General features: G+C 43.2%; 1 protein-coding gene across 1 annotated transcript; it reads left to right on the forward strand.

Annotated features, from left to right (window-relative positions):
* Positions 1 to 331: 331 nt before the first annotated feature.
* LOC140071167 (dispanin subfamily A member 2b-like) lies at positions 332 to 6923 on the forward strand. The gene is made up of 3 exons (XM_072118526.1): positions 332 to 371; positions 4892 to 5130; positions 6614 to 6923. Exons 2-3 carry the CDS (start codon positions 4912 to 4914, stop codon positions 6773 to 6775), a joined length of 381 nt encoding a protein of 126 aa, XP_071974627.1. The 5' UTR covers positions 332 to 371; positions 4892 to 4911; the 3' UTR covers positions 6776 to 6923.
* Positions 6924 to 25944: the final 19021 nt, after the last annotated feature.

Genomic DNA, 25944 nt, shown 5'->3' on the forward strand with positions numbered 1-25944 from the left:
TAGCTGCCGTCTCGTATACTATATATTGTCCCCATCTAAACACTTCATGTATATATCTGCAGCAGCAGTTACTTCCTCCGCCCATGAGGCGGCAGCACTGCGCTTATAGAGGTTGGCGATATCCCTGGGGGAAGGCTCTGGTCTTTCAGTCAGAGGGGGCGGGGTTACACGGAGCAGAGAGTTTTTCTGCTGCTCCCCGCTCATGTCTTCACTGCTCTGAGTCTGATTGGTTACACGCAGCAATGATAAAACAGCTGATTGGAGGAGACGTTTGACTGACAGCTCTTCTATCAATCAGCGTTATCGGCGGGAAAGTCCTTCATGAGGTAAAGTACTTGCTTCTTTAGTAGGACTGAACCCTCCCGGCTTCTGTACGTATAAGTGTCCCTATGTAATGTGTGTTATTATATATGAGTAAAAGTACAATTATACCTCAGTGCAACTACAAAAGTGTGTCACTACAGGGGTAGGTTCACACGGTGAATTTTTACATTGATTTTTCTGTCAGGAATAATCCCCAAATCCCTGTCATAACTGGGAAACAACCTGCTCTATATTTTTTAGTAGAGTCTGGAGAGGTAATGCTACCAATTCTGGCCAAAAGAAAGTCTGTAGGGATTTTGACACAGGTTTGAGTGCACGTCTACATGTGGTGTCTTTGTCGCATTTTTAAATGCATCCGAAACGCAAGTAAGAGGGGGGCTAAAACGTGCATGCGTGTCATTGGAAATGCATTTTTATATGTTTTGGCCAAGCCCCGTCCCACTTGGATGTGATCAAAAAGGAGACAAAAAATGCCCTGTGGATACGCACCCTCAGGGCGTGTTCACACTTGCGTTGACGCATGTGTTTTCAGACGCAATACAGCAGCTGAGAAGAAGAGATTTGCCTAATGACATCACTGTTAACACTGCGTTTACAAAACACATGCAATGTTAACGCATGCGTTTTGTGAGCGCAATGTTAACTGCAATGTAATTGGGCAAATCTCCTCTTTATTGAGTTTTAAAATGCCAGCGCCAAGTTTAAATATGCGCTTAGGGTGCGCTCACACATAGAGCTTAACACTAGTATTAATTAGTTTACGTTTTTCATAATTTTATAGCCATTAATTTTTTTTAATGCCTCTGCTTTGGCCAATAGAGGTCTTTTGAATGTATAAAATCGGAGCATGTTCATTAAGCGAATGGAACTGATGGGAAAAAACTGCTACAAATCAAGACCATCCGTTTTACATGTAAATATGATGATGGAAAGCAGTCTTCTTTTAGGGTGATGCCACACATGGCGTTTTTGGTCCGTTTTTCCCAATTATCTTAGTAGATAAACGGGTTGTAAGCAGCCAAACGCATGGTAAACTGCCAAAAACGGACCAAAAACGCCACATGTGACATCACCCTAAGCCTTCTGTTACATTTGAAGAAAAAAATGACTCAGCATTTTGCGTCCAATTATCCACTCAAATAACAGAAGATGTAATAACGGACACCTTTGCAAGTGAATGGAATCGGTGGGAAAAATCTGGCCATCGGTTTTTAACCCCTTAAGGATGCAGCCATTTTGTAGCTTAAGGCTCAGTCCCATTTTTTGGATTCTGACTTGCGTCCCTTTATATGGTTATAACTTTTGAACACTGTTACTTACATATTTCTGTATGAGCCAAGGGCTCCTCTCCCCTACACTGTGCTCGGTCCATGGGATCTGACCTGCATGTGGGTTTGTTTCCACAGGCCAAGCAAGTGAGGGTTTGCTCCAAGGGATGACATTTTAATACATACTGACAAATCCGATGACCTCTGAGCTACCACTGTATGATCTCCAAATAACACATGCTCCCCAGGAGCGGCTGCATAATGGATCCACCGTTACCATTCCACATGATTGATCCTTTCTTCTTCTCTTCTGGAAGAGTCAATTTGATGTTGATCCAGGGAGTGATTCTGACCATATTATGGGCCGGGATGTAATTTTTCTCTACTATTGGGTCAATTGGCTTCAACATTGAAGATTATTTCTTGACCTTCCTCTTGATCAACCTTTTTATAACTTTATCTACTATGATAGTATGTATGATAATCGGCCAGTAATCGGCCACAGTAGAACATGTATTTTTACGTTAATCTTTTTTAACCCCTAAACGACCTGGCCCTTTTTTGTTTTAGTTTTTTTCATTTCCAACCTTCAAAAATCTATAACTTTTTTTTGTTTTTACACATATAGAGCTCTGTGATGGCTTGTTTTCTGCGTAACAAATTGCACTTCATAATGACCGTATTTAATTTTCCATGTCGTGTACTGGGAAGCATGAAAAATATTCCAAATGTGAAAATGGTGAAAAAACGCATTTGCGCCATTTTTTTGTGAGCTTGGATTTTACAGCTTTCACTGTGCTCTCCAAATGACATGTCTACTTTATTCTTTGGGTCGGTAGGATCACGGGGATAACAAATTTGTATAGGTTTTATAATGTGCTCATACATTTACAAAAATTAAAACCTCCTGTCCAAAAATTTTGGGGGGATTTTGCCATCTTCTGGTGCTAATAACTTTTTCATACTTTGGTGTATGGAGATGTGGGTGGCGTCTAGAGATGAGCGAGCACTAAAATGCTCGAGTGCTCGTTATTCGAGACAAACTTTTCCTGACGCTCGAGTGCTCGTCTCGAATAACGAGCCCCATTGAAGTCAATCATTTTTCATCAGTCGAGCATTTTTCAAAGGGGTCATGGTTCGGGAATAAAATGTGTTATTTAATTGAAAAAGAATGTCTTCTGATAAGTGATCAGATGTATGCAAACATCTGCAATCTATTCTTCACTGTTCCGCGCGTACATTCTCTCCCGACAAGTTAGCAGATGTGAAGAATAGAATAAAAACAGTGACCACAGGATCATTTAATTGAAAAACGCACTGAAAAACACAGTGAAGAATAGATTGCAGATGTTCTGCACATCTGCTTACTTGTCGGAGATGCGCTGTCCCGGGATCCGCTCCTCTTCTTCCACTGAAGTCTCCCGGTGTCTCTGCGCGCTGCTGCCCCGGTGTCTCTGCGCGCTGCTGCCCCGGTGTCTCTGCGCGCTGCTGCCCCGGTGTCTCTGCGCGCTGCTGCCCCGGTGTCTCTGCGCGCTGCTGCCCCGGTGTCTCTGCGCGCTGCTGCCCCGGTGTCTCTGCGCGCTGCTGCCCCGGTGTCTCTGCGCGCTGCTGCCCCGGTGTCTCTGCGCGCTGCTGCCCCGGTGTCTCTGCGCGCTGCTGCCCCGGTGTCTCTGCGCGCTGCTGCCCCGGTGTCTCTGCGCGCTGCTGCCCCGGTGTCTCTGCGCGCTGCTGCCCCGGTGTCTCTGCGCGCTGCTGCCCCGGTGTCTCTGCGCGCTGCTGCCCCGGTGTCTCTGCGCGCTGCTGCCCCGGTGTCTCTGCGCGCTGCTGCCCCGGTGTCTCTGCGCGCTGCTGCCCCGGTGTCTCTGCGCGCTGCTGCCCCGCGTTCTTCACATACTATTTTGTTCGCACCGTTCCGCACGTATCTCCCGAGCAGATGTGCCGAACATCTGTAATCTATTCTTCACTGTGTTTTTTTTTAATTAAATGCTCGATCTCGAGCAGGGGAAATACTCGTCCAAGCAACGAGCCGTTTCGAGTACCTTAATACTCGAACGAGCATCAAGCTCGGACGAGTATACTCGCTCATCTCTAGTGGCGTCACTTTTTGCCACTTTTGATGATATTTTCAATGCTACAATTTTTAGGACTGTACGACCTTTTTTGCCATTTTGAAAAATATATAAAATTCAAAAGTGCTATTTTCGACTTTGGGCGCTGTTTTCCATTACGGGGTTAAACGCAGTGAAAAACCATTATTATAGTTTGATCGGGCATTTTTGGACACTGCAATACCTAATGTGTTTAGGATTTTTACTGTTTATGTGTGTATATATATATATATCTTCTAGGGAAAGGGGTGATTTGAATTTTATTATTATTATTATTTTTACTAATTTTTTAGACCTCCTAGGGTACTTTAACCCTAGGTTGTCTGATAAATCCTATCATATACTGCCATACTACAGTACAATCAGCGCATTGTAATAAATGGGTTAAAACAAGACAGCCACAGGGAGCGACAATCTTCGGCAAGATTGACAAAGCGCCGTTTTTGTTTTTTTTTTAGCCACCGGCAGCTTTGCCGGGGGGCGATAAACGAGAAAATACCCGCTAGCGCCGATCGCAGGTGTTGCCAGTAATATGCAGCAAAAACTTAACGGCTATGGAGAGGGCTCAACCCATGAGGCTTCTCCATGCACCGGGACCCAACACGGCGCGTGTCGGTGAGGGGTTAAAGGGAACCTGTCACCAGGAGACCCATTTTTAACACTCCTCCAGTCCCAGCAGAGCATAGTACATGCACTGCCAAAGTGTTTTTTTGTATAAAAAATAGGTTTTACAGACAAAAAAGATTATGTACTACATTTCAATACCATGTGCTCAGTGACTAGGAACCTGGGAGTGGCTGCAAAGGACCAGCCTTGGGAAACTGCTCCTCCATGTGTACTTTTCAGATATATGAAAACGCCCATCACTTGGCTTAGTGGCGCCCCCTGCTCCTCTACAGCCACTCCCAGGTGCCCAGTCACACAGCACATGGTTCTATATAACATAACTTTTTTTGGCATAACAACTCTTTGGCAGTGTATGTACTATGCTCTGTGGGGACTGAGGGAGTGCTAAAAATGGGTCTCCTGGTGACAAGTTCTTTAATATAAAACCTTCTGTCCTGTTGATTTACTTACTATTAGTTTGTTTTCATGTTTTACATCAGGGTCCCGAGGAAATGAAATTGGGTTATTTGACTCCTCCTTTCTTTCTCATCTTGTGACTATTCACTTTGTGCTATTCACATCCAGTTCTTATTACAGCCTTCAGCATGGATTCAGACGGTATGTCACTTCCCATTTTCACAAATGCACATTCTGGAGGACTTATAAACTCCGGCCACAACCTGCCAGGAAATGCTCATTCCACAGTGGTGGTCATACAGGAAGATCCCCAACTTATACGAGATGACTTGATTTGGTCCATCTTCAACATTATTCATTGCAACGCATTCTGCCTGGGATTAGTGGCGCTGTCATACTCTGTAAAGGTGAGTGATGGGTAAGACCAACATCAAATATTAGCCGCCTTCTTAGCATTACTTCAAAGGGGAAATAGTTTTCATGATTTTATCCGGGTTGTACTGGATAAGAACTGGATAAGAAATGCGTTTCCGTTTCTGAAAACGCTGGTTGTTTCTGGTGTTACTTCTCAACTCTATTCAATCGAATTGGGCAGAGCAAATGAAACAGAATCTGTGTACAGGTTTGGCATAGCAGTCATATACCATATATATTACATCTTGTTCTATACCTTTTAAGATTAAGTTTCAGCTTTGGGTTGTTAAGTTGTTATATTGTCGCTACATCCTGGTACTCGGCACGTGGCTGCTCTAACAATGAGAATGTGGGTGTTTAACTACTTAGATGCCTCTGTCTGCTTTACGAACACTGCAGGGTACCATAGACCATTGCAGCAGTGTGTGTGTGTGTGTGTGTGTGTCAGAAAGTTTATTTTGATAGATGCTTTGGTTTAGTCATTATGAGTTTCTTAGTTGATTTCATGGTGAAAAAAATGCCCAAAAATGCTTTAGCCATCCCTCTAAAGAAACTTAAAAAATTACCAAAAGTGCTTGAAAACTATGTTTGGCCTCCTGTTAGCAGTTTAGGGGATCCTGAGCTGCCAGCATAACTTTTGGTAAAGACAATTCCAGTGTGGTGACTTGAGTTCACGTTGGACCCTTGGGGCATGTGCACTTCATATAGTGAAGCCAAGGTAAGTACTCCTTGATTCAATACTCATGACTTGAACATTGGGTACAGTGAAGTGAGATTTCCTGACCTCCCCTTTACTATGTGCGATGTGGGCTCAAGTCACCAAAGCCCCCCACCCAGCTGCCTTTATGACCTGTAATCTAAAGGAATGTGCCCACCGACAAAGGTAAGGTAAAAAGGTTAGGGACCAAACCTACTGATGAGTAGCCTTTTAAAGGACATATCAGAATATAGACTATTCCTACTCACATGGTCATCTTCTTCTGATTTATTATAATCCAGAACGTCTAGAGTCTGAGTGTCTCTGGCTTAAGTCACCTGAATGCCCCTAAGAGCTTCGGCTTATCATTTATTCACTCCTCCACACTCGTCCATTCCCTCCGGGTCCTCTCTGCTGAGATCTGATGACCTGGTGTTACTGGACGAGTGAGGGCAAGTAAATACATTATAAACCGAGGCGCTCAGGTGATGTAAACTGGGACACCTCAGACTAATTTGAATCATTTTAAATCCTTTTTTTTTTTTTTTGGGCAAAACTGTTCTGGGTTTATAATAAAAGATGTTTTTATCAGGATGAGATTTTAAATCAGACTAGTTTATCATCAGTCAATCTGATGGTACATCTGATGGTATTGGTGTGTTAAAACACCAATATGTGACAATATCGCAATGTGAAAGTGACCCGATTATATGCTAATTTCCTGCAGCACTGCTGTTTAAATTAATCCCTTGCTTTATCTTGCTTCTCTCTTGTCACAGTCCCGAGATCGGAAACTTTTTAAAGATTACGTTGGAGCAAGAGAATATGGCGCCACTGCTCGGAAATTCAACATTGCCGCACTAGCTGTAACAGTTGTAGTCACCTTTTCCTTAATCATAATCTACTTCACTGTGATTTTCACTGTTTTTCCAAGGATTTAACTATAAATATATAATTGTTGTTTTCGTGTTATTATTCATAATTACAAAAATAATGAAAAATATATATTTTTTTGTTATTTTGCAGAAAATATAATCCGCAAATTAACTCCAGACCGTTATTGAAATAGTAAAAACATCTCAAAATTTGCATCGCTTTATTGTGTTCATTTAACTTGCAGGAAATGTTAACTCCCGTGACAATGTGATTTGTTTAATTATTTGCTGATATTTGAGGGATCTTCGGGGAATTTTATTTATTTCAGGAAAGATTAAAAATTATATACTGTATATACTCGAGTAAAAGCCGACCAAGTAAAAGCAGAGGCACCTAATTTTAACACAAAAAACAGAGAAAACCTATTGACTCGAGTATAAGCCGACGGTGGGAAATGCATTGGTCACAGCCTCCCCAGTTTACAGCCCGTAAGCCCCCAGTAGTATATAGCCAGCAAGCACATCTCCCTAGTATTTAGCCAGCAGCCCATGTCCCCTGGTATATAGCCAGCACCTGCCCCCTTGTATATAGCCAGCAGCCCCCTGCTCAGCCTAAAACAACAAACTCTGTACTCACCTTTCGGACGCCCCCCGAGGTTCTCTTTTTGTCTTCAGCTCTGTCTTCGGGTCCCGGGGTGGTGCCGTCGCACATACCATGACGTCAGCTGCTTTCCAACATCCTAGTGTGTGCTGATGGCGGCGCACACACTATGATTTCAGCTAGCGGCTGATGTCATGGTGTGTGCGACGCAGCGCACAGGAACACTGAGCTGGAGCTGAAGACAAAAGAGGACCTGCGGGGGCGTGAGTACAGAGTTTTTCATAGACTCAAGTATAAGCACATTTTTTTTTGTGCTGAAAAACTTGGCTTATACTCGATTATATACGGTAATTATTTTAAATATCTCCCACTGCTGGCCATTAGAGGGAGTTTCAACTGTGTATGTCTCTGCACAGAGAATACAACCCTTAGAATAGAAGACCATGTAGCGAATCCTATGCTGAAGCAGTGAACTTGTTATGATATTGTGATTGGGAAGAGGCACAGTCCTGGTCTGATCATTGTAGTGACTCATGTACAAGTCTGTCTCCTGCTCTGATAACAGGCATCTGTACTAATCATCTGTTTTCAAAACTTGTTCTTCTGTTTTCAACAGAACAGAAACAGGACCCTTCCCAGTCATGACATCATCACAGGTCCTTTACCATGATAAAAAAAAAAAAAAAAAAAATCATCTGTGTTATGTGCCTTGCAGTGATGCCATATATCAGGGTTGTTAAACTTATTTTCACCAGGGGCCACATCAGTCTTATGGTTGCCTTAAAAGGGCCGATTATCAAATTTATGTAGATACTAAACCTCTTGCCTAGCCGTTAAGAAGTAGTTACATGCAGCAATACCAGCACAATGAGCCCTCTGAAAGCAACCAGAAAGCTGAACATATTCTTAAAAAATCTGAGAAACCATACAAATACAAGGTAGCCATCTCTCACAGGGGGTAGCCCATGCGGTCACGACACACCATAAAGAAGGTACAGCAGCTACTAATTCGCTACCTGTACTTATTTATTTCATGTACCTCTGATGCAGCGCGGTTGCGGGGATACGGAGCGGTGATGAGGGGAAGGTGGGGCACACAGCCAAAGGGCGGAAATGACATGTGACATTCGTGCGTAAGTAGCGAAGCACAGCGCACCTATGTATGAATGTCCATGCAAGTGCGCTCTGCACACTCTGCTGGCGTTGTAGTCACTGAGACAGTGACAATGCGCCAGTGGAAGGGGCCGGGCCAGTCAACACAGGTGTCCCTTGTGCGTGACACCTGTGCCATACATAGATATTTGGCTTAAAAATTTTTTTTAAAAAAGCCCCATGAATAGTAAAATAAATGGATAGCAATTTACATTAGCTAAAACATCAGCAGTATGTGAGTTATGAGGAGTTTAAAGGGAACCTGTCAGGCCGGTTTGGGACACTTACCAGTAATCAACTACAGGCACTACTTCTCTGTAGTGCTCCTGTCGGCTATGTGTTGCTACAGTGAAGCCAGTGCAGTACACTATAGATTACTTCCATCTGCGCAGATGCAGGGAGTTGCGGACAAGGCTTCATTCACACTGCCATTGCCCGCTGTACCATAGCACGGCACTGCCAGGGGAGAGAGCGCCACTCACGCCAGCACCTCTCCATACGAGTATATGGTGCACGACATGTCCTATCATTCTCTGATCTTTCTACGGGGTACGGAGCGGTACGGTGCCTTGCGTGTGCTGCTCCATACCGCTCCCATTGGGCGCCATGAGCCCATAGCGATGTATGGGGGGGACGTATATCGGCCGTATATACACGTTCCCCCATACGTTTGTGTGAATATGTCCTAAGTGTTTGGTTTATTTTTCTTATTGCAGGTCTGGACGGAAGATACAGGGTGATTTGGAACAGTAAACCCCCACATCCTGAAACATGTTATAATGCAATAAGTAAGGCTATATTCACACAAACGTATGGGGAACGTATATATGGCGTATATACGTCCCCCATATATGGCAATGGGCGCACGGCACTCTATGGGAGCGGTACAGTGCGGCACCGTTCTGTAGCCGGGAGAAAGATAGGACATGTCCTAACTTTCACAGGAATACAGCGCAGTGCGCCATATATTACTGTGGAGAGGGCCGGGGGTGAGCGACGCTCATCCCCTCCTCCTCTCCCCGGCGCCGATGTATGCATAGTACGGCGGGCATACATCGTGTGAATGTAGCCTTAAGTAGGAAAATAAGAATTTTAATAAATGCGGCATGGAGTAAGTCTGAGGGTCTGCTGCAGACAACAGCACCTTCTATATCTCTTGTTAAAAAAAAAAAGACAGTTTTTTTTGAGGTTGGGGAAGGAAACTGCAGATGCCAGATGGATGTACTCGGGGTGCACGTCTGTGCAGTAGGACATCCAGAGAAAGAGGGCAATCACTGGGCAAACAGGTAGGAAGCCATTGTTACTCATAAGTGGCAAAACACACGGGAAAAAAACGGCTCTTGTCAGATCTACCCTGAAAAACTTTTCCAAATCTCCATAGTAACAATTTATATATAAATATATAAAAAAAATATATGTACTGCCCTATATCACATATAAGAGGTGAGTGCTTGTCACAGCCACGGGTGCTCCAGCGACCCGTGTACCTTACCATGCCCCGGAGGCTGCCTGCTCGCTAACTCACCTCTCCCGGCTCTAGCGGCCTGGTTCCCCTTGGTCCAGCGCGTTCGTTCCCGTCACCTCAAGATTTAAAGGGCCAGCGCGCCGATAATTGGCGCTGTTTGACCGCCTGCCCAGATAGATTCCTGCCCCTTCCTGTGTCCACTGCTGGATCTTTATGCTTCAATGCCCAAGAGAAAGCTATATTCCAAGCCCTTTGCGATTATCCTGATTTTACGTTGTGACCTCGATTCCGTTCCTGACTCGGATCCCGTGCTGTGCTGTCTGTCTTGTCCTCCTGCCTGTCCCTGACCATGAGTTTGCCACACAATTCTGCACTACGACTCGGACAAAGTCGCACCTGTGGAACGATCTGGTGGTACCAAGCCACAACAAGTCCAACCCGTTTTGCGGCCGGCTCTGGTGAAAACCGAGTACCACTTAGACACCGAGTACCATTTATACTTCGGTCGCCTTACGTCATCGTCCGCAGTGGTCCAGGGGGTTTACTACCCCTGATCCTGAGTGCTTAGTGTATGGCTGAGCCCCTTCACCTCTCCTGAGCTGTAGTGGTAGCTGCGTCCCTATTCGGGGAGCATAGATGTCCCCTATAATGTTTGTGGGGGTGGGGATGGGTGGCCATGTTCCAAACATAGCCTAAATGATCGGCCCCTCTGATCCATTACTTTTGTGGGATATCAGATATGTCATTTTTGCTTTCTGTTTTGAAAAAAAAGGGAGTCCTGGGACTTTTACCTTTCCGTATACATCTGTACCTGCCTGTTATGTGTTCTGCATGTGTCTTTTGTTTTTTGTTTTTTACAGCCCTGCCCTTACCATGAGGATATCCCGGGGATGACGTCTGCTGCTTAGTTGCTCCCATCTCTCTGAACTTTCTGTACTTTTCTGTTGTGGATTGTGCAATGTTGTCAGAGAACAAGCCATATCTGACAAACAGGACTTCAGCTTTTAATCATTGTATATAGTCCAACAACTTCCCAAAAGTTGTTGTAGGCCACACTTTTATCAGGTATTTTTTGTCTTTTCATGTTCCCGTTTTAATTTGTTTCTGCTTTGAAATGAGTTTTTATCAAATATTTTCCAGAATACCATCTTTCCAGTCTTCCCCTACTGGGTTATTACTGTATAGTTGTAATCCTTTTTATCTTTCAAGTCCTTAAACACTGGACCTATTAAAAAAATGCTCAGTCTTACTATTTTATTATATATATAGTTGTTATATAAGTTGGATTTTTTTATTTTTGCTTAACTTTGGATTAGTTTATTATAATTAGTGATCAGCGGACCTGTTAAAATTTGAGTTTGGTGGAACCTAAATTTTAGAATACTGCTCGGGTTTGGGTACCCAACCAGTGACACCTGCGATCCATGCCAAAGGGTTTCAGGGTGTTAACATGCAAAATGGGTGTCGGAGCGAGGTCGTAGCCATTACCAGCTGATTTCTCTTCAGCCAGTCACACACAGTCAGCTTCCCTCTTAGCATCCTTCCTCAGGGATTCAGCCAGTCACATACAGTCAGCTTCTCTCTTAACCTCCTTCCTCCGGGATTCTCTTCACAGACAGCCAACATCTTTATCAATCCTAAGGGAGGGGTGAATGATGTAGCAGTGCCAAGCAAAGAGAAAGCAGGACCAGGAGTCGTGGCTGAGCTAGAAGAATATCAATCTACATAGATGGTGATTCAACTTTATTCATGGATTGTGGAACTTTAAGGGCATGGTGGGAACAATATAGGGATAGTTATACTGTGATGTTTAGTTATTGACAGGTTTCCTTTAAGTGCCTTTGTCTGCATTAACCCTTTCACGACCCGTGACGTAATAGCACGTCACGGGTCGGCCGCGGGTGCATGGAGAGGGCTCACGCGCTGAGCCCTCTCCATAGCCGGTAAGTCTTTGCTGCATATTGCAGCAAAGGCTTACCGGTAACACCCGCGATCGGTGCTAGCACCGATCGCGGGTGTTTTCACCTCGATCGCCGCCGGCAATGCTGCTGGCGGCTTCAAAAGGATGGCGGCGCGTGGGCGCCGCCATCTTTTCGAGGATCGCCGCTCCCCGTGACGTCATCGGGGAGCGGCGATCCGTCGCCATGGTAACCTCGGGTCTCACGAAGACCCGAGGCTACTTCGGGTTAACCCATGCATTACAATGTGCTATCAGCACATTGTAATGTATGAGTAGTAAAATCCCCATATACTGCCATACTGTAGTATGGCAGTATATGATAGGATCGTGCAGACACCCTAGGGTTAAAGTACCCTAGGGAGTCTGAAAAGTACTAAAAATAAAAATAAAAAAAAGTTAAAAAAAAAAAAATTATAATAAAAAATCCTAAAAACTCAAATCACCCCCCTTTCCCTAGAACTGATATAAATATAATTAAACAGTAAAAATCATAAACACATTAGGTATCGCCGCGTCCGAAAATGCCCGATCTATCAAAATATGATAACGGTTTTTCACTGCGTTTAATCCTGTAACGGAAAATCGCGCCAAAAGTCGAAAATGGCACTTTTTTTGTCATTTAAAAAAATTTAAAAATTCTATAAAAAGTGATCACAAGGTCGAACAGTCCTAAAATTGATAACATTGTAAACGTCAACCAAATCCGCAAAAAACAACACCACCCACAGCTCTGTACACCAAAGTATAAAAAAGTTATTAGCGCAGAAGATGGCAAAATCCCCCAAAAAATTTTTGTACAGGAGGTTTTAATTTTTTTAAATGTATGAAAACATTATAAAACCTATATAAATTTGGTATCCCCGTAATCGCACAGACCCAAAGAATAAAGTAGACATGTCATTTGGGGCGCACAGTGAAATCCGTAAGATCCAAGCCCACAAGAAGACGGCACAAATGCGTTTTTTTACCAATTTCACTGCATTTGGAATTTTTTTTCCGCTTCCTAGTACACAGCATGGAATATTCAATACCATCTCTATGAAGTGCAATTTGTTACGCAGAAAATAAGCCGTCACACAGCTCTGTACATGGAAAAATAAAAAAGTTATGGATTTTTGATCATGGGGAGTAAAAAATGAAAATGAAAAAACAAAAAAGGGCAAGGTCCTGAAAGGGTTAACAATGGCATCTAAGGGCCTATGTGCCCATGATAAGAGTAAAGAACAAGCGCGGGCATGAAAGCGGGATGTCAGCTGTGTTATATACCTTGCATCTACGATTGATGCTGATAGTCTGGGATGCATGGAGCCTGTTTAGGGGGTACAATTTCTATTAGTGCAGCCATGTCTAGTAGTCAATAATTGCTCAATAAGCCAGAAAACTGGTGTACAGGTCCTGATAATTCTCCCCCTATGAGTTACTATTTAGACCGTTTTCACCCATATTTACTATATATTTGCACATTGGGCTTTAGTTCCTCTTTTTCCTTCTCTTTATTTACCCCCCTCCCCTATCCTCCTTCCTCTCATTGATAATAATACACACATCTTTTTCATTTACAATCGTCGTATACAATCCCTTACACACAGGACCCGTCAATGGTTTGGACACATCTATTCAATCCATATAAGAAGAAAAAAAAAGTCTACATTCTAGATTTAGACAATATGAAAACGATGAAGGAAACACCTGGGATTCGGAAGTTAACAGAAAAGAGTGAAAAAAAACCCAGAAAATATTTTGTAATAATAATACATCTTTATTTATATAGCACCGTCATATTCTGCAGTTTTAAAAAAAAGAAAACTATTTAGGTACTTAATGGGAGTATTCCATCAATATCAAGCATGGATAGACCAGGGACACTTACTCATAGATCCAGGCAGTGTGATTGTGGTAATCTTCTTATAGTAATCTTCTTATATGTGTTATCCATGGCCTCCTTCCTTATCAACATTTAACATTATGCTAATATGTGTGTATATTAACCCCCTGTGCTGGGACATCAGTTTGTGTATTAACCCCCTGTATTGTGACATCAGTGCGTGTATTAACCCCCTGTGCTGTGACATCAGTGTGTGTATTAACCCCTTGTGTTGTGACATCAGTGTATTAACCCCCTGTGCTGAGACATCAGTTTGTGTATTAACCCCCTGTATTGTGACATCAATGTGTGTATTAACCCCTTGTGCTGTGACATCAATGTGTGTATTAACCCCCTGTATTGTGACATCAGTGTGTGTATTAACCCCCTGTGTTATGACATCAGTGTGTGTATTAACCCCCTGTTCTGAGACATCAGTGTGTGTATTAACCCCCTGTGTGGTGACATCAGTGTGTGTAGTAACCCCCTGTGCTGTGACATCAATGTGTGTATTAACCCCCTGTGCTGTGACATCAGTGTGTGTATTAACCCCCTGTGCTGTGACATCAGTGTGTGTATTAACCCCTTGTGTTGTGACATCAGTGTATTAACCCCCTGTGCTGAGACATCAGTTTGTGTATTAACCCCCCGTATTGTGACATCAGTGTGTCTATTAACCCCTTGTGCTGTGACATCAATGTGTGTATTAACCCCCTGTATTGTGACATCAGTGTGTGTATTAACCCCCTGTGCTGTGACATCAGTGTGTGTATTAACCCCTTGTGTTGTGACATCAGTGTATTAACCCCCTGTGCTGAGACATCAATGTGTGTATTAACCCCCCGTATTGTGACATCAGTGTGTCTATTAACCCCTTGTGCTGTGACATCAATGTGTGTATTAACCCCCTGTGCTGTGACATCAGTGTGTGTAGTAACCCCCTGTGCTGTGACATCAGTGTGTGTATTAACCCCCTGTATTGTGACATCAGTGTGTGTATTAACCCCCTGTATTGTGACATCAGTGTGTGTAGTAACCCCATGTATTGTGACATCAATGTGTGTATTAACCCCCCGTATTGGGACATCAGTGTGTGTATTAACCCCTTGTGCTGTGACATCAATGTGTGTATTAACCCCCTGTGTTATGACATCAGTGTGTGTATTAACCCCCTATGCTGTGGCATCAGTGTGTGTATTAACCCCTTGTGTTGTGACATCAGTGTGTGTATTAACCCCCTGTTCTGAGACATCAGTGTGTGTATTAACCCCCTGTGTGGTGACATCAGTGTGTGTAGTAACCCCCTGTGTGGTGACATCAGTGTGTGTAGTAACCCCCTGTGCTGTGACATCAATGTGTGTATTAACCCCCTGTGCTGTGACATCAGTGTGTGTATTAACCCCCTGTATTGTGACATCAGTGCGTGTATTAACCCCCTGTGCTGTGACATCAGTGTGTGTATTAACCCCTTGTGTTGTGACATCAGTGTATTAACCCCCTGTGCTGAGACATCAGTTTGTGTATTAACCCCCTGTATTGTGACATCAATGTGTGTATTAACCCCTTGTGCTGTGACATCAATGTGTGTATTAACCCCCTGTATTGTGACATCAGTGTGTGTATTAACCCCCTGTGTTATGACATCAGTGTGTGTATTAACCCCCTGTTCTGAGACATCAGTGTGTGTATTAACCCCCTGTGTGGTGACATCAGTGTGTGTAGTAACCCCCTGTGCTGTGACATCAATGTGTGTATTAACCCCCTGTGCTGTGACATCAGTGTGTGTATTAACCCCCTGTGCTGTGACATCAGTGTGTGTATTAACCCCTTGTGTTGTGACATCAGTGTATTAACCCCCTGTGCTGAGACATCAGTTTGTGTATTAACCCCCCGTATTGTGACATCAGTGTGTCTATTAACCCCTTGTGCTGTGACATCAATGTGTGTATTAACCCCCTGTATTGTGACATCAGTGTGTGTATTAACCCCCTGTGCTGTGACATCAGTGTGTGTATTAACCCCTTGTGTTGTGACATCAGTGTATTAACCCCCTGTGCTGAGACATCAATGTGTGTATTAACCCCCCGTATTGTGACATCAGTGTGTCTATTAACCCCTTGTGCTGTGACATCAATGTGTGTATTAACCCCCTGTGCTGTGACATCAGTGTGTGTAGTAACCCCCTGTGCTGTGACATCAGTGTGTGAATTAACCCCCTGTATTGTGACATCAGTGTGTGTATTAACCCCCTGTATTGTGACATCAGTGTGTGTAGTAACCCCATGTATTGTGACATCAATGTGTGTATTAACCCCCCGTATTGGGACATCAGTGTGTGTATTAACCCCTTGTGCTGTGACATCAATGTGTGTATTAACCCCCTGTGTTATGACATCAGTGTGTGTATTAACCCCCTATGCTGTGGCATCAGTGTGTGTATTAACCCCTTGTGTTGTGACATCAGTGTGTGTATTAACCCCCTGTTCTGAGACATCAGTGTGTGTATTAACCCCCTGTGTGGTGACATCAGTGTGTGTAGTAACCCCCTGTGTGGTGACATCAGTGTGTGTAGTAACCCCCTGTGCTGTGACATCAATGTGTGTATTAACCCCCTGTGCTGTGACATCAGTGTGTGTATTAACCCCCTGTATTGTGACATCAGTGCGTGTATTAACCCCCTGTGCTGTGACATCAGTGTGTGTATTAACCCCTTGTGTTGTGACATCAGTGTATTAACCCCCTGTGCTGAGACATCAGTTTGTGTATTAACCCCCTGTATTGTGACATCAATGTGTGTATTAACCCCTTGTGCTGTGACATCAATGTGTGTATTAACCCCCTGTATTGTGACATCAGTGTGTGTATTAACCCCCTGTGTTATGACATCAGTGTGTGTATTAACCCCCTGTTCTGAGACATCAGTGTGTGTATTAACCCCCTGTGTTGTGACATCAGTGTGTGTATTAACCCCCTGTGCTGTGACATCAATGTGTGTATTAACCCCCTGTATTGTGACATCAGTGTGTGTATTAACCCCCTGTGCTGTGACATCAGTGTGTGTATTAACCCCCTGTACTGTGACATCAGTGTGTGTATTAACCCCCTGTATTGTGACATCAGTGTGTGTATTAACCCTCTGTGCTGTGACATCAGTGTGTGTATTAACCCCCTGTGCTGTGACATCAGTGTGTGTATTAACCCTCTGTGCTGTGACATCAGTGTGTGTATTAACCCCCTGTGCTGTGACATCAGTGTGGGTATTAACCCTCTGTGCTGTGACATCAGTGTGTGTATTAACCCTCTGTGCTGTGACATCAGTGTGTGTATTAACCCCCTGTGCTGTGACATCAGTGTGTGTATTAACCCTCTGTGCTGTGACATCAGTGTGTGTATTAACCCCCTGTGCTGTGACATCAGTGTGTGTATTAACCCCTTGTGTTGTGACATCAGTGTGTGTATTAACCCCCCTGTACTGAGACATCAGTGTGTGTATTAACCCCCTGTGTGGTGACATCAGTGTGTGTATTAACCCCCCTGTACTGAGACATCAGTGTGTGTATTAACCCCCTCTGCTGTGACATCAGTGTGTGTATTAACCCTCTGTGCTGTGACATCTGTGTGCATTAACCCCTTGTGTTGTGACATCATGTGACCCTGGTTTATTATACCTCACTTTGCCTGCAGTAATCTCACTGCAGCACGAGGTTTTAGCTCCTGTACAGTGAGAAGCCTTTGAACAACCTGTTAAGCCAGAGCTCTTCTGGCTCATTAGCATAATGATAAAAGTTGAGTAATGTCCCTGGTTTATTTTGATGCATTTTGCTGGTAGATTTATATTACATGAAGCTCCGTCCTCCGCTGTTTCCTTAACAGATACTCAGATTTTGTCTGTGGGTGCATCTCTTTTTGTTTTGTTTCAAAAAATTGCAAAAATATAAACTTCCAAAAAGTCCACTTTAGAATACTACAGCAATGATCCAGAGTAGACAAATAACTCCAACAAGCTGATGGCAGTTAACCCATAGATGGTAGAAAAAAACACACCTTTTTAGACTCCAAATATCCCCAAATCCCAGGATAATTATCCCATTCCAGAAAACGAATTTCCACGATGGGAGATTTTTGCCTTTGAAGGAATCCAGGCCACTCTTGATCTTGGCAAGGATATTGACCATCACAACCATCAATGGACTATAATAAGGGCATCAGCCCAGAGCCCATGGCTTCTAGGGGGTCCATGACCACCCAAACTACTCAGAAAGTTTGGTACTTTCCTGTAGGGATAATAAAGAGGGGAGCCTCTGCAACATTCCCCACCGGGGCCTAGCCTTTTCCTTGGGGCCTGGAGGCAGCCGGGGCCCAGAATAGAGGAGAGGCTGGCGTTTGCGGCCTAGTGAACTGATGTTACGGTGCTTGGTATGGGGACCGGAGGGCTGACCTACAGCCTGGCAGCTCTCCAGCAGGTGGTGTGTGCAAGAAATATGGAGGGAGAGATTGATGTACTGGTTCTCCCTCGGGCAACCCCTGAGTGTCTGTAAGATAGGTCCCTGGGTAATGGATGGGGAGCCCGTGGTGGTAACAGCCATATCCAGGGATCAGATGGAGGCAACGTTGTGCAAATCAACTCACGGTTCTTTATTGAACAGGTAGCAGGCAACGGGCCTAAATGATCAACAGCAGATTCTGGTACTGGAGTGGTCCTCAGGAATAGTGTACCAGCCTGGTAGTAGATGTAGGCTGGGATAATGGAGATGGAGCCGTGCCCAAACTGTGGAAGCTGCAGCTCTGAGTCTCCTGATTCTGGTCCTGGGATTAGGATAATTGTCAGCACTGAAGGTGTACTGTGCACTGTCTCTCTGTTCCTGTGTAAAGACCATGCGGTCTGGACCTTGTAGTGAGAGCATGTGCTCAAAGACCAAACCTGGTGGTAGAGGCCTGTGCTCCCACTGCACAGGGGTTTTATTACTTCCCCTGGTCAGGTGAGAGCACCTCTCCAATCACACTCCAGTATACAATACAGCAAGCTCATTGGTCAATAACTTACACCCATTTAACTATTGCCTGTTCAGGCAGGATCTACAGCTGCTATTACATAATGACCAGGTTCTAGAACCTTACTGCAGAGTTCATGACTCCCTCTGACAGCTGCTGACCTGGAGCTACCAGCCTGCCTATGTATTGGCAGGGTTGTGGCACCTCCAAACCTGAAATCCTCATACCTATGTGTCGGTTCTGGGCACACATGTATACAAGAGCCATTTAAAGGTACTTAACCCCTTCCCGACATTTGACGTAATAGTACTGCATCGCGGGAGGTGCGTTCCCGCAAAATGCAGAAGCTGCGGGTGTCGGCTATATGTTATAGCTGACACCCGCCTCTAACACCCGCGATCGGAGATTTCTCCGATCGCGGGTGTTAACCCCTAACACGCCGCGGTCGCGCTGACCGTGGTGTGTTAGAGGCATTTAAAGTTGTCTAAAGCTGAATCGGACCCCCCCGCGGCGCTTACCGGGGGGGTCCGCTCCTCCGATCGCAGCCCTGGGACTGCCGGTGCCCGGGGCTGCGCGATCCTCCTCTCGGTGCCGGGTCCCTGCCTCCTGGCAGGACGCGGCTGTAAGACACTGGGCATGCGCAGCATGCTCAGTGTCTTACATTACACAGTGCAATACATCTGTATTGCACTGTGTAACCTGTAAAAAAGCTTGAACAAGTGATCAGAAGATCACTTGTTCAAGCTAAGATGTCATTAACTGTAAAAAAAGGAAAAATAAATAAATAAAGTTTTTTACAATAAAAATAAATAATAAAAGAAAGTGAAAGTCCCCCCAAACACCACATTTCCCTTTACACAAGTAATAAAGTATAAAAAAACACTAAATCACAAAAAAAAAAACACTTATTTGGTATCGCCGCGTCCGTAACAATCTGTACAATAAATCCTAATCATAATTGGACCCGCTCGGTGAACATGGTAAAAAAAAAAACCAAAAACTTGCCAAAAATTAAAACTTTTTATCAAATTGCTTTACAAAAAATGTTCTAAAAAGTGATCCGAAAAAGTTACAAGCACCAAAATGATACCAATAAATAGAGCAACTTGTCACGCAAAAAATAAGCTCACAACCAGCTCCGTAAACCAAAAAATACTATAGTTATGCTGCTATAAAAATGGCAATACTAAAACAAATGCAATTTTTTCTATTCTAGTTTTCCTTCAATAAAATTGGACAAATATAAATAAAACTATATAAATGAGGTATCACTGTAATCGTAGTGATCCGTAGAATGAAGATAATATATTATTGTTATGCTACAGTGAACACCCCCCCAAAAAAATGCTAAAAATCCAAAACAAGAATTGATGATTTTATTTTCCTCCACACGTAAAAAGTTAATAAAATTTCTTCAATAAGCTAAAAACCCACTAAAATTAAGGTTTTTTTACAGTGCATCTCGTCTCGCAAAAAATAAGCCCTTATTTGTCTAAATTGCTTAAAAAATAAATAAAGATTGTATAGCCTATTCCCAACGAGCGTTGTTATAGCACGGTGCGGCGGGTAGTGACTTTCCAACACCGGTCAGGGTAAGACGGTGGCTGTTCACTGATCGGGGTAAGACGGCGGCTGTTCCTCACAGCCATCCATCCTGCCCCATGGACCAGAAGGGTTACGTCGCCCCCACACCCCCCCAGTTTATTATCGCTGCTATTGGCTCATCAATTCAGACGAGCCAATAGAAGCGAATTTACTTATGACGTCAGTAATACCGGTCACTATGTCTGCAGACACGGTGATCGGGGCAGGGTGGCGGCTGTTCCTGACAGCCACTAATTTTGCCTTGCGGTCCAGAGGGGTTTTGTTGCCCCCCTCTGTCCATGTTTGCCGCTATTTGCTGGTCAATTTGGTCCAGCCAAAAGCAGCAATATTCGTCACAATGGGCATCGCTAGGGTGAATAAGAGTAACACTTGGTGATAATTTCCCTACTAAAACGAAGATTTGGTACAAAAGTGCTGGCTGTGCACATTGTTCAGATGATGCTGTACAACTCTTACGAGCTGTTCCAATGTGCATGTCCTGCCGTATCATTTCTCCGTTTTCAAGAGGAAGATATTAGGAAACTAATATTGGGACAAGAAGGACGGGCCCCAGTACCTCTGGTTTAGATGTTCCTGTGTTTTGCCAGGACAGCATTTTCCCGGTGAATTCTGCTGCTTCTAATGGTAAGACTCAATAAAGAGTCTGTTCCAAAAGAGGAGTTAGGATGGACACTACATACTAAGGATGGACACTATATACTAAGGATGGACACTATATACTACTAAGAGACCTGCGACACCTCCAGAGTGACAAAAGTTTAGTTGGTCCCCTGGTATATTCTACCTCTTTATACACTAGACATTCACAATTCACGCCCAACCTATTGTGAATTAATTTCGGTAAAATGAATAATTGTAACAACTGTTATGTCCCGTTGCTCCCTATACCCCTCCATTATTTCATAAGGGGCGCCACATAACGGGCACTGAACTTTCCAGAAATAATTGCAATTTCCATCTTGGACTCCATTGCACATCATATTTGGAAACCACCTGTATGTTCTAAATGCTCATTTCACCACGTGTATTACACTACACCACATATTACACCTTGCTATATTCCCCAAGGGGTGTACATTCAACAATTAGGGTCACTTTTCGGGTTTTCCTCTGTTTTGGTACCACTACGGCTCTCCAAATGTATCCTGACACATGTGAAGGATTTCTTACAAATTTGGCCTCTAAAAGACAAACATCCCTCTTTTCCTCTACTGTGCGCCCATAAAGCATTTTATATGCACATGTGGGGTACTTCTACACTCGGGAGAAATAGGTTTACACCTTTTTTGGCGTTATTTAATATATTATCCCTTGTGGCTTACATAAATTAGGGGTAAAGTGACATTTATAGGAAAATTTTCACCTTTTTAATGATTCGGGCCTAATTGGATCATTCACCTGTAGGGGCAAATACATATATTACACATTGCAAAATTCTCTAAGGGGTGTGCATTCAAAGATTAGGGTCACTTTTCGGATTCTTATCTGTTTTATACCACTAGGGTTCTCCAAATATTTCTGTCAAATTTGGCTTTTAAAAGGCAAACATTCCCCTTTCCTTTTACTGTGCGCCCATACAACATTTTATATACACATGTGGGGTACTTCTACACTTGAGAGAAATAGGTTTACACATTTTGAGGGGTTATTACATTTTTTTATCCCTTGTGGCTATATAAAATTAGGAGTAAAATGACCTTTATAAGAAAATGTTCACCTTTTATCTATTTAAGTCCTAATTAAATCAAACACCTTTATGGACAAATACACATATTACACCTTGCTAAATTCTCTAAGGGGTGTGCTTTCCAAAATGGTGACACTTGTTGGGGTTCCCCTCTGTTTTGGTACCACTACAGCTCTCTAAATGCATCCTGACATATGTAAAGGATGTCTGTCAAATTTGGCTTCTAAAAGGCCAACGCCCCTCTTTCCCTTCTGAGCTTCACTGCGTACCCACACAACATTTTATTTGCATGTGTGGGGCAATTTTATACTCGGGAGAAATGCTAGTACACATTTTTTGGGGTTGTTTCATCTTTAATGCCTTATGGGATACAAAAATTAGCCGTAAAAGTGACTTTTTTGGGAAAATGTTCACCTTTTTCCTTTTAGGGACCTAATTGAAGCAAACACCTGTAGGGGAAAATACACATATTACACCTTGCTGAATTCTCCAAAGGGTGCACTTTCCAAAATGGTGACACTTGTTGGGGTTCCCCTCTGTTTTGGTACCACTAGGGCTCTCCAAATGCATCCTGACACATGTAAAGGATTATTGTCAAATCTGGCTTCTAAAAGGCCAAAGCCCCTCATTCCCTTCTGAGCCCTACTGTGCACCCATACAACACTTTATATGCAAAAGTAGTGCAGTTCTGTGCTTAGGAGAAATAGTTTTACACATTTATGGGGTTGTTTCATCTTTTATCCCTTGTGGCTTACAAAAATTTTGGGTAAAAGTGACTTTTTTGAGAAAATCTTCACCTTTTTTCCCTTTTGGGGCCTAATTGAATCAAACACCTGTTGGGGAAAATACACAAATTACACGTTGCTAAACTCTCCAAGGGGTGTACTTTCCAAAATGGTGTCTCATGTTGGGGCTTTCCTCTGTTTTGGTACCACTATGGCTCTCCAAATGCATCCTGACACATGAAAACTTTTTCAGCCATATTTGCCCTGCAAAAACGAAACAACGCTCTTTCCATTCCAAGTGCCCCCCTGTGCCCGTACAGCAGGGTACAGTGACAAAATGGTTCGTGGCATACTCAGGAGGAATTGCCCTCAACATTGTAAAATGCATTTTCCTTTTTAACCCATTGTGAAGGTGCAAATTTTAGTGTTCAATGAATCTATAGTAAGATAAAATTACATTTCTCTAATTTCACTTTCATTTATCTTTCACGCTCATGAAACGCTCAAAGGGTTAACAAAATTCCCAACGGTTGTTTTGAATATTTTGAGGGGTGTAGTTTCTAAAATGGTGTCATTTGTGGGGGTTTTCTGTCATGTAGGCCTTATAAAGTCACTTCTAACTAAATTGACCCTCCAAAAGTAGGTTTTGATGATTTTCGTGAAAATCTGAAAAATTGCACCTAAAGTTATAAGCCTCCTAACATCCTAAAAAAAGGAAAAGATGTTTGAAAAATGATGCCAAGTTAAAGCAGACATATGGAAAATGTTAGTTATCAAGTTATTTTAGTGGTATGACCAACTTTCCAAAAAGTAGAAAATTTTGAATTTGGAAAACATTGTTTTTTTCAAAATTTTTGCCAAATTTCCATTTATTTCATAAATAAATACTAAATATATTGATTAAATTTCTCAACCAGCATGAAGTACAATGTGTCACGAAAAAACAATCTCAAAATCAACTGGATATGTTAAAGCGTTCCAAAGTTATAACCACTTAAATAGACACATGTCAGATTTTAAAAAATGGGCCGTGTCAGGAAGGTGGAAAGTGGCTTCAGCGTTAAGGGGTTAAACTACAGAACTGAAACCCCACAGAAGGGGCCTTTCTCCTTTCCAAAGAAACTTGGTTCTGGTACCATACTTAAACTACCTTATATACTCGAGTATAAGCCTAGTTTTTCAGCACAAAAAATGTACTGAAAAGCCCAAACTAGGCTTATACTCGAGTCAAAAAAATAAATAAATCAAAACTCGCCTTTCTGGCGGCACCCGTGGATCTTCTGTACGATCCATCCGGTATTGTTGTGCTGCACGACGGGGAAGGGGGGGCTATATACACTGGGGCAGGGGCTGGCAGGCTATATACACTGGGGCAGGGGCTGGCTGGCTATATACACTGGGGCAGGGGCTGGCAGGCTATATACACTGGGGCAGGGGCTGGCTGGCTATATACACTGGGGCAGGGGCTGGCTGGCTACATACTGGAGAGGCTGTGACCAATGCATTTCCCACCCTCGGCTTATACTCGAGTCAATAGGTTTTCCCAGTTTTTTGTGGTAAAATTAGGGGCCTCGGCTTATACTCGGGTTGGCTTATACTCGAGTATATACGGGGTATTCAAAAATTTAGACTAGTAAAACCTCAATTTTCATGCAATCCAAGGCCCTTTGAAGTCCTTACTCTCCCCCCCCCCCCCCCTCCCCATGTTCAGGGAGTTCCTTTGTGTCACTAGTCTTACAGTAAAGAATTCTTGTCCCTACATATTCCTCTGTTTACTAATACGTCCTTGTACCCTAATCCACTCATTCCGCTGAAAGAGATTTTTTTTATCCTTTATTGGAGTAAATGTTGGATTATTTCTCCAAATAATTATCTATCTAGTTTCTCAAAAGAGGAAGAAATTGGCAATTTACTTCCTGCTCTTGTATCACCTAGAGTGAAATTACAAAATATTTAGGTAAGAGGAAACATGTTACAAGACTTTGTTACTTACAACACAAGAATGTGCTGAGGAGAAATGCAGACAGTCACTTAAAGGGATTGTCGCAAGATGGTAAAGGTCCAACTTCTGTGACCCTCCGCAATTGGGCAAACAAAGATCTTATTGATGGGTGAAGCAGCAGGATGAGTATGTGTCCTGCCACTCCATTCAGATGTTTGGGAATGATGGAAATGGCTGAGCACATCGCTGGGGTATCTCTGACATTGAATGGAGTGGCAGGGCACATGATCAACCTGCACATACTTAAGATCCCCATTCTCAGGGGTCTAGTTCTAGTGAGTGTTCTGGGTCTCAGCAGTCGGACCCTGAACACCTTGTTATGCCCTATCCTGTGGGTGAGAACCCCTTTAAGGCTACCTGGACACAAACTCCGGCTGTAAACAATGGATCCAGTGTCGGGCTTTGTGGTCCTAGTGTCATCAGTGTGTAATCCGTTTATGTCCGCATAAACAGTCCGTGTGTTTCCTGTGCATCATCCGTTTTTTGCAAATCTGCTAAAAAAAGCGGAACGCTGGCACCTGTCATCAAAAATCAAAATTCATCTCATTACAATATATTCAAATTAATGTTTCAGTATATTTTATGCTTTCATTTGTATCAAACTGTAGTAATATTATCCATATCCCAAAAATATACAACAACCAGAAAAGTACAATAAAAGTAGTACTCATCTAATAAACTACTTTTATTGTAAATACACAGACTGTTTAGACTGCATGCATAAGCCCAAATCCAACCAGCCCCAATATATCCCCTTAAGAATGACACAGACACAGATGTTAATTTATAACTTGTGGAGTGACAACAGGGAGTCGGCCACACCTTTATTCAATAATTTAACATTATAACTCCTACTCATAGAGCAGTAACTTGAATAAAATATTAACCATAATGCACCTGAAATGCCAGCCTCATTAGAGGGCATGTAGGTCCTCACCCCCAAACAATACACCGCCAGCTGTGACATTTTGTATAATTCTTATGTCCATAGGGAGGGAGGGAAGCAATCCAGGAAAGAGGGTGAGTGACATCACCAGCACTCTTTTAAAGGGAACCTACCACCACAAATCTACCTATAAAGGTAGATTGCGTGGTAGGTGGATCAATGGGACGTGAGGATAGCCCTTTTAAGGGCTAATCCTCACGTCCCCACACTTTTTTGTTAACTTTTATTAGACTTTT

The sequence above is a fragment of the Engystomops pustulosus genome, chromosome 7 (genome assembly GCF_040894005.1).
Source record: "Engystomops pustulosus chromosome 7, aEngPut4.maternal, whole genome shotgun sequence".
NCBI lineage: Eukaryota > Metazoa > Chordata > Amphibia > Anura > Leptodactylidae > Engystomops > Engystomops pustulosus.